General features: G+C 39.8%; 1 protein-coding gene across 1 annotated transcript; it reads right to left on the reverse strand.

Moving 5' to 3' along the window:
- Positions 1-295: 295 nt before the first annotated feature.
- Positions 296-11,633, reverse strand: LOC111951940 (transmembrane protein 150A-like). Its single transcript, XM_023970309.2, has 7 exons — positions 11,554-11,633; positions 7,352-7,399; positions 6,651-6,713; positions 6,275-6,342; positions 5,740-5,870; positions 3,605-3,782; positions 296-3,023 (listed from the first exon to the last, which is right to left on the reverse strand). The coding sequence occupies exons 1-7, from the start codon at positions 11,616-11,618 to the stop codon at positions 2,836-2,838; spliced, it is 741 nt and encodes a 246-aa protein (XP_023826077.1). The 5' UTR covers positions 11,619-11,633; the 3' UTR covers positions 296-2,835.
- Positions 11,634-12,267: the final 634 nt, after the last annotated feature.

The raw sequence follows: 12,267 nt of genomic DNA on the forward strand, positions 1-12,267 counted from the left end.
GTGTGAGAGCAAAGCCTTGCATCATACTCATCTCAGTGGGTGAGTTTGAGCAGATCACTTTTGTCAAGTTGGTCACCACCTTTCAAAGTGTGGTGCATTCTGGGGATAAAAATAGTCAGACAGGTGCCTACAGTTGAAGTCGGAGGTTTACATACGCCTTAGCCAAATACATTTAAACTCAGTTTTTCACAATTCCTGACATTTAATCCTAGTAAAAATTCCCTGTCTTAGGTCAGTTAGGATCACCACCTTATTTTAAGAATGTGAAATGTCAGAATAATAGTAGAGAGAATGATTTATTTCAGCTTTTATTTCTTTCATCACATTCCCAGTGGGTCAGAAGTTTACATACACTCAATTAGTATTTGGTAGAATTGCCTTTAAATTGTTTAGCTTGGGTCAAATGTTTCGGGTAGCCTTCCACAAGCTTCCCACAATAAGTTAGGTGAATTTTGTCCCATTCCTCCTGACAGAGCTGGTGTAACTGAGTCAGGTTTGTACGCCTCCTTGCTCGCGCATGCCTTTTCAGTTCTGCTTTTTGCTATTGTAATTCATAACATATCATACAAATTGGGTGATGGACATTCACATAGTAATACATACCATACATTTCGTACTAAATTTAGTATCTCGTACAGAATAATACGAAATGCTCTGAGACCAGGTTGTGATATGTCAGCTGGAAGGGATACTTTGGTATTTGGCAATGATGCCCTAGATCTACTTCCCCGGAGTCAGATGAACTCGTAGATACCATTTTTATGTCTTTGTGTCCAGTATGAAGGTAGAGGTAGTTGCGCTAATGCTGGATGTCTATGATACCCATAGACTTCCAGCCATTGCTCTAACACTAGTTAGCATTGGCTCGCAAAACTACTTCTGACTTCCTTCATACTGGATACAGAGACATAAAAATGGTATCCACGAGTTCATCTGACTCTGGGGAAGTAGAGAAAGTGCCTCATTGGCAAAATCCCGAAGTATCCCTTGAAAGGATTTATATTTATTTAACTAGGCAAGTCAGTTTAGAACAAAAACTTGTTTACAATGACGCCCTACTCCGATCAAACCCAGACAACACTGGGCCAATTGTGCGCCGCCCTATGGGACTCCAATCACGGCCGGATGTGATACTATAGTACCTGGTTCGAATCCAGGGTGTGACACCTCTTGCACTGAGATGCAGTGGCTTGTGACGACTAGATCTTGTCATAAGGTGCATAATGTCATGGGACAGTACCGCAGAGGAATTGCAAATACAAATTTGATCTTACACACGTTTTATTATTTAATTATGCTTGGCAAATRAAATGTCCCAAGAAATGTATAGCCTTATTTTCATACTGAATTAACCCATACTGAATTAATCCACTGGGCACAGACATCAATTCAACGTCTATTCCACGTTGGTTCAACCAGTGTGTGCCCAGTGGGGATTGCTTTTGTCTATTTTTAATTTTGGTGAAAGTCAGTTTGTCACTTTTTCTTTATCTTAAAAAAATAAAGCTGTACCACGTTGTTAAAATGTAATCATGTAGTCCATGATATGTTGTTGTTGTAAAAGTCAATCATCATTGCACAAAAGCCCTGATTAGGAACACTGTAGAAAAGGAGACCGATACATAAGTAAGAAGAAGGGAACAAAGTATGACACCTTGCTAAGAAATTTGTTCTGTTCATAAAATGTTCAGTTACATTGTTTCTGGATAAATTATTGCTCATGTTCTGGTTCTTCTCTCATCTGACAGGAATGCAGTAGTACAACCAACTGTTCTGCCATCAGAAAGCTTTTCAGAATGATCACAAATACAAAGATGGCTGTTCATTAATCAACCTCCACACCTAAAGGCCTGCCTCCTTCACACTACCTGTTGTATCGCAGGTTTACAATCATCACTGGCTTCTCTTCTCGCCACCCAGAAACAAATCAGCTACTTGATCATCTTTTTAATGTTAAGGCTGTCAGAGATTACTGGGCTTAGATTGTCGCAACATTACCCTTCAATACTTTACTATGCAGACAATTACGTTTTTATACAAGTAATTATGTTAACTGGTATACTTCAATAGCACAGTAATGCCACCAAGATGTCATGTTTTACACATATAGACAACATATTGAAAAAAGAGCTAACAAATGTCATTGAACATTCTCCATGGCCCATCAAATGGCAAATGTCACTTTGATTAATTCAGGACCTAGGAACAGAAATAGTGACTTTAGTGCTTACAGTGACTACAACTCAAATTCTGAGGTATTGTGGTATTGGTTCATCAGTGGCTATGAAGATTGTAGGATCAAGTTTTCCCTTTTGAAAGCATCCAGAAATACTCCCCAAAACAAAATACATTGATTTGGTGTGACAGGAAGAACTCCTCTTTCTGTTTTTCTTTAGGGGCTGCATAAGAACAATGTCAGCCCTAATAAAAAAAATAGAATAAATAAATAATCCTCAAAAATGAGAGTTGGTCCGGGAGCAAAGTCAAAGGTCAGATATATTATCCTCATGATGCCCCTACGTCAGTGTTTCCCAAACGGTGGGTCGTGGCCAATTCAGCGGAGTTGTTTTTGATCGCAGCCAGACTGGGTCCTGGTTACAAACAATTGTTCCCTTTACTTGGTTGGTCCAAWTCCACAAGCTTTAGATCTGTCACAACAAAGAAAAGTTTGCAAACTACTGGGTCGTGTCATTAAGGCACACCGTAACAAAATGTTTTAAAATGACAATGAAGTCCAGCTAATCTCTCTCTGTTTCGGACCGGTTTCTTCCATTTCATGCCTAATGAACTAGACACCAGTGTCTCTTACAGTAGCCAGCCCAGCATCTTCTCTCCTCAGGCTAGAAGGATAGGCTTCTCCTCATCTCTTTTCACCAGCAGCGTGGACAACATGGAGGAGGAGAAAAAACAGAACTCCACAGCAAAGCTGAGCTCAAACAGCTCCAGGTTGACACTCATTATCCACTCAAACACAGCAGCTGAGTGCTTGTACAGGTATTCCTCCTGTACAAACAAGATGGTGTCTAGAGGGGTCAGAGGTCAAGGAGGGGGGAAACAGTAGTTGTTGGGTGACAGGTTATGGCATACCCTCATCGAGTTTATGCTTATTAGGAACCTACCCATATATTCCAAGGAACAAGGAAATACAATCAATAGAAGGCAAAATACGTCGAAGTAATTAAAACATTACACATCACTAAACAGATAAACACACAGATAGGCATCCTCACTGTCAAGGTTCTTGTCTGTATCTTGTTGTTATCCCCTACTACTTAGAACTGTGCCTTTCAGGGCCTGTGAGTGTTTACAAAGTTGAAGACGTATGGAAGTGGACACTCCTATTCTTGCATTGTGTTGTCCATATTATTTTCCTGAGTGTATGCACACCCAGCAATTTGACARGTTCAGGGGTTATAAGCAGTTATGTAGTGAAGAGTAAACACACAAACCTTTTTTTACCCACTTTTTCCRGAAAAATTGATCCAAAGTATAGGGAGAGTTACTTTACTTTAGTGGTTAACCACCTTTTTGTTTTTACCACATTGCTGGTTATAAGTCTGGGTTCAAGGCTTTGGTTATAGTATAAGTGCAGGTGAAAGGATACAGCCAATGGTGACAATAATCTGGACCACAGTAGAGGTGACCCGTGCAGGGTAGAGGAACCACTCCATCTGGGTCAGAACACACTTCCTTGTGAGCACCGTGAGGAGTAGACTATAGAAACAGATACACAGGAAGCTCACCGCAGCMCCCAGGTAATGGGCCAGCTTCAGGTACTCGGGCTGGAGGAGAGAGGACAGACAGGTTACACTTAATATCTGGTAATCAGTTACCCTGGCTGGAGGAGAGGCTTAAGACAAGTTAACGTTTAGCTAGTCTAGTTAACTTGTTCCAGTCGAGCTGCAAAACACAAAGCCAAAGCACTTGTCACACAATACTCAAATTCTACAATGGTGGATATGTTTGGGTGACAGAACATTCTAGGAACTTCTGCTAAAGGGGAAGAGTACAGTTCACTGGAATTATGTGCCTGAGTCGGACATGTTTGAATGACGGCAAACTTTCTGGGAACGTCTGTTAGAGGAAAAGAGTACAGTTCACTGTAAATCTGAGCCAGAGAAAATACCTTCCAGCTAGCTGTAATCTAAGTCTGAGCCAGAGAAAATACCTTCCAGCTAGCTGTAATCTAAATCTGAGCCAGAGAAAATACCTTCCAGCTAGCACATAACGTTCTGAGAACCATGTTTCTTAGAGCTTGGTGAGAGTGTGTTTGTCCTATGATTATTTTGCATACAACCTTACCACAACTTTCTGAGAATGGTGCAGGATGGTTGCTTGGCTTTGGAACACATTTAAGGAACTTGACAAAAAAAAACATTATTGGTTTGGTATTTTATTACTCTAACAGAATGTTTCCTAAAAGTTCACACATAGTTCCATTTAATTTAAATTTTGGTAATATTCTAGGAACGTTACCCAACTGGTTTGACATTGGGAATGTTCTCAAATAGTTCAGACAACGTAAAGAAACAAGGTTATTCTGTTGGAATTTCAATACAATAGGTTTGAATCTCACTGATGCCGTGTCACAATACAAAAATAGATGTGTTTGCATGATTAATTCCAGAGGAAATTAATTTCCATGTGTCCTATCTGTGCTTGGAGTTCAACAAAGTTAACCCCCAAATAAGCTAGCAGTGTTATTAAAAGTCTTATTAAAACATTTAGTGAATGTTTTAAGGAAGTTATTAAAAAAAACTCAAAATCTATCATTTCAGTTCTCAGAGCGTTGACAAAACCTCCTWGGAAAACTTTCAACGAACCAGAGTAAAACGTTCTCAGAACCTCCCTGCAACCTAAAAATAAATGTTCCCAGAACAGGTGAAATTTCTACTTCCGTTCTCAGAACGTTTAAAAAACGTTCCATTTTACAGGTCAGGAAACGTATAGCTTCGTTCACACAACCAATGTGAAACCAAAAACATACGTTCCCACAACTTCCAAGGAACCAAATGTGCGAGCTGGGCTGTTACCAGTACCTTTGCTAAAGAAGAGACAAAAGACTCTCTGCATCATCTTCTGAAGAAAACATCTGACAAACTTTGATTTTGAGGTGAATTATCTGTCTACGTCTATGAAATAATGTCAAAAAAGGTACACATTGACAGGTCTATTTTTCTATTGTACTGTTCCACTGATGTTCAGCCATCCGTAGGTATGTCTGCACACGTTAACAAACCTACCAATCGTGTCACGGATGTTTGTTTGCTTTGCTGCCACTCCTTTCTTTGTTCACAATTCAAGATTTAATTGAACCGCAACTCAAGAGATATTTTTAACGCGCTTTGTCAGTGTCAGTAGAGTGTCAGTTCAAAGTACACTTTAAACTTGATAGACCTTTGTGTCTTTCTCGAACCTAGATATTAAGTATACTCCTGGATTTAAGGTATTTTTTAATACATGTGAAGTTCGGTCTAACCTTGCGTGCCAGACTACTACGTTTGTCCTTACACTTCACCCACTCTCTCCCTGTCGACAATGACGACAAACATCCTGAGGAGCCTCTGTGTCAGAGACTTTACTTTACTTGCTCGATGTCGCTGTCTACGAGCAGAATTAATTTTTGCAGTATTGTGTACTATACACCCTTGTTTTCTCTTTAAACACATATACTTATAGTGTATTGCATGACACCCTGAGTAAGGATGAAACTACACTATATGTGCAGAAAGTACTTACGTTGCAGTTCCCAGCCACAAAGGCCCCGACAGCCGCCACTCCACCAAACACCAGGGCGATTCTACTGAGCATGGAGTGGACACTGTTCCTCTCCAAGATGTGAGCATGGTGGAAGATACAGAACACCATAACTAAAAAAGTGTTATTATAATGCATCTATAACATAGGGTAATTGATCAAATGTTCATAAGATGATTATTACATGTATATACATTAGGTGCAATATCACATCTGATCTAAAACAATGTGACTATATGATTGTTATTGTTGTGTCATTTAATTATAATCAACTCGTTAAAACTTTGGTTTTGGTAGAGGTTTCCTCAGCAGGACAAACACGTTCGATAAGAAATCTGACATACCAAACCGTTTTAAGGGTGACCTTGAGGTAAAATAACATCTAAGTACATTATGAGCACATACTCTAATACTATCATCTTTGTATCAGTATAGACATCTGCAGAGTGCATTGAGATCCAGTTTGACCTGTGGATGTATACTGTAGGGTGAGCAAACTGTACAACTACAAACTTACACAGAAATGAACCAGCATTAAAGGTGGCTGTGAACAATGAGCTTTCTGGTAAGCTTGTTCCACTCGAGCTGCAGAACACAAGGCCAAAGCATGTGTAAGAAACCATTATTTCACATCATACTAAAATTACCCAGTGACAATAATATTAAGATGACAGAGAACATTCTAGGAATGTCTGTTAAAAGCTGACTACGTGTTCTGATGTGAATTGAACAGAGTTGAATTGAACAAATTATAATTCAATTTAAAATTCCATGTGAACTCAGTAAGTTCACAAACTTCAAAATGGAGGTCCAATTTTAATTTCATTTTCTGAACTGAATGAGGTGAAATAGTGTTAGTTGACCCTAACCTTGATATAGTGGTCTATGGTTACCTTATGGTTGGGACTTGACAACATGCTATTGATGTATTGTCTCTGCAGTGGTTCCCAGGGGCCCTGAAAACAGAAAATAATCATGTTTACAGACCTTCTCTTTATCTATGGTGGTCTTCATCCCTGGTCCTGGAGGGTACAGGGTGTGGCGTGCAGGCTTTTGTTACAGCCCAATAGCAGCAACACACCTGATTCAACTAATTAAGTTGAGGATTAGTGGATTAGTTTTAATCAGGTGTGTTGGTGCTAGGCTAAAACAAATAGACTGTATACCCTGTGGATCTCCAGGACTAGGGTTGAACAACGCTGCTTTAGAAATACGGATGTAGGATCTTAATTTGAGCCAGTTTGCTACAGCAGGAAAATAATCCTGCAGCAACAGTAAATGTGAAATATTATGTGGATTATAATTAATGGACACATTATGTAGGGTTAAATATATTTTTCGTAAGGGAAAATCAAGTCGGAAATGTAAAAGTGGAAATGACAAACTTCCGAAGCCTATTTATACCTCAAATACACTACAAGTTAATCATTTCCTGCACTGCAGGAAAGTTGTCCTGCAACAAGGTGATCAAATTAAGATCCTACATCTGTATGCTTGTGTTACATTAAAACGATGTATTTCATTGACATGGAATTGGCTGAAAGAACCAATCACAATGGTCTGTAGGAAATCTCACAAACAGAGCACAACGCACCAGTTGTTGAGGGAACACACATGGTCATAGCTGTACGCCAGGCCATACCTGAAACAACAAAACAAACACACTCATTTGATATGATTAAAGTGCCTAATTCTCTTAGCATGTATGGTTTTTCAATGTATAATATACAATACGCTCCCATTAATGAACACTGAATACCTTGAGGTTCAATAAGTAACCAGGAACTGATGTGGGTGACTAAGCAAAAGTACACAGATGGACGTGGTTAGAATATTATTAGCAGCCCTGTTACAAAGCCACTCATATCCATATATGTGTATGCCTTTACAGGCAGTCAACCAGAGTCAATAAGAAAGTACCAGACTGTACTGTGCCCTCTGAGGACAAACAAAGGTTGAATCAAATGTCTCTACATGAACGCATAGAACCTTTTCCTTTATGCTTCACATCTAGTAACAATAGACAGAACTGTGCAATGACTATTAAGCAATAAGGCCCGAGGTGGTATGGTATATGACCAATATACCACGGCTAAGGGCTGCTCTTAAGCACAACGCAACACGGAGTGCCTAGAACAGCCCTTGGCTGTGCTATATTGGCCATATACCACAAACCCCCGAGGTGCCTTATTGCTATAATAAACTGGTTACCAACGTAATTAGAGCAGTAAAAATAAATGCTTTGTCATACACGTGGTATATGGTATGATATACCATGGGTGTCAGCCAATCAGCATTCAAGGCTCGAATGAACCACCCAGTTTATAATGAAGGTTAAATCATGTCTCACAATGTAGGAAGTGAAACAATTGGTTTATGTTTTGCACGTTGTGAGGTGGGCTCTAAGGTGGTGGCTCTGACTCTACAGGTATCCTCAATGTTCTTTCTGGAAAGTTCTGTTTTTCACATGCAGGTGGTCTAAGGGTATTTTCACAACACTTTCAACAAATCTTAATGAGGTTATGACATTTATATTGGAATCACTAGAACAATCACTTCCTGGTTTTAATAATCACGTATCTGTCACACCCTAATCTGTTTCACCTGTCCTTGTGATTGTCTCAACCCCCTCCAGGTGTCGCTTATTTTCCCCAGTGTATTTATCCCTGTGTTTCCTGTTGCTCTGCGCCAGTTCGTCTTGTATGTTTGTCAAGTCAACCAGTGTGTTTTTCCCCGTTCTCCTTTTACTAGTCTTCCTGGTTTTGACCCCTGCCTGACTCTGGACTACTTTCCCGCCTGACTGATCTTCGGTACCTTTTGAACTCTGAACTGGTTTTGACCTTTTGCCTATCCACAACCATTCTCTTGCCTTACAATATTTAAGACTCCAACTATCTGCCTCCTGTGTCTGCAGCTGGGTCTCACCTTGTGTCATGATAGTATCTGTGTGCTAAGGTGGCAGTATCACCATGAAGGTGATTATATAATTTTTTTTAAACACATACAGTTTAACCACACTAACTAGGTTTTTATCCAACCTTCAAGTTTTAATGTCACATGCACAAGTGCAGTGAAATGCCTTTCTTGCAAAATCAAAACCCAACAATGCAATCAATAACAATACCATTCTACTAAAAAACACGAGAAATAAGCAGAAATATGAAGAACACTGAGTAAGCACGCTAGCATATGATACAGGGTCAGTTCCAATACCATATTTACAATGCGCAGCGATACTGGAGGTAGATATGTATAGGGGTAAGGTGACTAGGCAACATGATATAAAATAGAGTAGCAGCAGCATCTAGGTGAGTGTGTGTAGAGTCAGTATAAATGTATGTGAGTTAAGTATAAATATATAAGAAGTACATGTCGGAATAAAACATGACAGGCCTGATGGAAACAGAACACAAATATTGTTATAATAACCATCATATCGAAGTAAATCACAGACTCCTCAGGAAAGCGCGCAGATTAAAGAAATTATGACCTAACTTCACAGGGTGGTGAAGGTGCAAAGTAATGAGCTTGATGATCCTTTCCAATAAATAGCTAGGGGTATTATTCTGGTGACATGATCGAGGCTTGGCTGCCATTTGACAAATAAAAATAATCTTGCTCTTCAATCCATAATAATCTCATAATGTAGGCTATACGTTTGCTGTTGGTTAGAGAACAGGTGCCAATACCGGAGTAGGCACACTCGCTATATGACGCAACAATTTTTGTGAGAATACCATCATTAGAGTTGAAAATGCATTGGAAACACATTTAACTTGTATTTTTTATTTTATTCGGTAGGCCCTACATGGGAATTGAATCGCAAAAGTTGTTTTTATGTGCACCACGTCATCACACACACAGATATTTATCTGCAACAAGTCAATTTGATGGAAACGTACAGTTGAAGTCGGAAGTTTACATACACTTAGGTTGGAGATATTAAAACCCGTTTCTCAACCACTCCACAATTTTCTTGTTAAAAAACTATAGTTTTAGCAAGTCGGTTAGGACATCTACTTTGTGCATGACACAAGTCATTTTTCCAACAATTGTTTACAGACAGATTGTTTCACTGTATCACAATTCCAGTGGGTCAGAAGTTTACATACACTAAGTTGACTGTGCCTTTAAACAGCTTGGAAAATTCCAGAATATTATGTCATGGCTTTAGAAGCTTCTGATAGACTAATTGACATCATTTGAGTCAATTGGAGGTGTACCTGTGGATGTATTTCAAGGCCTACCTTCAAACTCAGTGCCTCTTTGCTTGACATCATGGGAAAATCTAAAGATATCAGCCAAGACCTCAGGGGAAAAAAACGGTATCTTTGGGAGCAATTTCCAAATGCCTGAAGGTACCACGTTCATCTGTACAAACAATAGTATGCAAGTGTAAACACCATGGGACCACGCAGCCATCATACCGCTCAGGAAGGAGACGCGTTCTGTCTCCTAGAAATGAATGTACTTTTGTGCGAAAAGTGCAAATCAATCCCAGAACAACAGCAAAAGACCTTGTGAAGATGCTGGAGGAAACGGGTACAAAAGTATCTATATCCACAGTAAAACAAATCCTATATCGACATAACCTGAAAGGCCGCTCAGCAAGGAAGAAGCCAMTGCTCCAAAACAGCCATAAAAAAGCCAGCCAAAAGCAACTGCACATGGGGACAAAGATCGTACTTTTTGGAGAAATGTCCTCGTCTGATGAAACAAAAATAGAACTGTTTGGTCATAATGACCATCGTTATGTTTGGAGGAAAAAGGGGGAGGCTTGCAAGCCGAAGAACAACATCCCAACCGTGAAGCACGGGGGTGGCAGCATCATGTTGTGGGGGTGCATTGCTGCAGGAGGGACTGGTGCACTTCACAAAATAGATGCCATCATGAGGGAGGAAAATGATGTGGATATATTGAAGCAACATCTCAAGACATCAGTCAGGAAGTTAAAGCTTGGTCGCAARCGGGTCTTCCAAATGGACAATGACCCAAGCATACTTCCAAAGTTGTGGCAAAATATCTTAAGGACAACAAGGTATTAAGGTATTGGTTTTGGACTGGCCATCAAAGCCCTGACCTCAATCCTATAAAAAAAATGTGGGAAGAACTGAAAAAGTGTGTGCGAGCAAGGAGGCCTACAAACCTGACTCAGTTACACCAGCTCTGTCAGGAGGAATGGGACAAAATTCACCCAACTTATTGTGGGAAGCTTGTGGAAGGCTACCCAAAACGTTTGACCCAAGTTAAACAATTTAAAGGCAATTCTACCAAATACTAATTGAGGGTATGTAAACTTCTGACCCACTGGGAATGTGATGAAAGAAATAAAAGCTGAAATCAATAATTCTTTACTGTAATTCTGACATTTCACATTCTTAAAATAAAGTGGTGATCCTAACTGACCTAAGACAGGGAATTTTTACTAGGATTAAATGTCAGGAATTGTGAAAAACTGAGTTTAAATGTATTTGGCTAAGGTGTATGTAAAATTCTGACTTCAACTGTATCTAGTGGGAAAATGCGCAATTGTTTTTATGCATATTTTTGAATATTCGCATGATAATTTGTCGGCAATTGGATGTCAACCTAGCTATAGTAATCATGAGACCATGTGAATGATGAGATTAATGGAAAAACAATATACTGGCATATACATTGCACTTTATACTTTCTTTTTTTACACAGTATTTACATGTGACAGAAATCTAAGTGAAGTAGCTCAAGTACATGTTGTTATCTAAGGTCTTATAAAAGATTAGAAAGAAAATCTAGATATATTCTTGTTTAACTTACGTCACCCAGGTTCCAATGAGAGACACTAAGGAGAGGGAGATGGGGAGCAGACTCCAGAGAACCATGTCTTGGTAGTTCGGTGAGAGAGACCAGCAGCAGTAGAAGAACAGTGGGGACGCTCCGGGTCCAGACACTGTCGGTCTCAGTCTGGCACTGTGAAGGTCTCTACCTCTGGATTCCTCCTTCAGCAGAGTCAGTCATCCACACAAATGGCACCACCTTGTCCTGTCAGAGGGCAGGTGAGGAAACACAGGGAGGGCCCGCTTGACGCCATCTCACTGTTTGTTTTAAGTTACATAGCACACCCTGCACAGGCTGCATAGCTGTCAAACTCATGTTCCCCCAGTGGCAGTTCAGAGCTCTCCTGTATATTGCTTAGATTCCTTTACTGAACTGGAAACTTAAACTTGAACTTTCAGAACCCATTGTCCTTTGTGGTTATGAGGTCTGGGGTCTGCTTACCAACCAAGAAGTCACAAAATGGGACAAACACCAAATTGAGACTCTGCATGCAGACTATTGCAAAAATATGCATGTACAATGTAAAACACCAAATAATGCATGCAGAGCAGAATTAGGCCGATAACCGCTAATGATCAAAATCCAGAAAAGAGCTGTTAAATTCTACAACCACCTAAAAGGAAGCGATTCACAAACCTTCCATAACAAAGAGAGATGAACCTGGAGAAGCGGGACCTGGGGCTCTGTTCACGA

This window comes from Salvelinus sp. IW2-2015, linkage group LG25 (assembly GCF_002910315.2).
Source record: "Salvelinus sp. IW2-2015 linkage group LG25, ASM291031v2, whole genome shotgun sequence".
NCBI classification, from domain to species: domain Eukaryota; kingdom Metazoa; phylum Chordata; class Actinopteri; order Salmoniformes; family Salmonidae; genus Salvelinus; species Salvelinus sp. IW2-2015.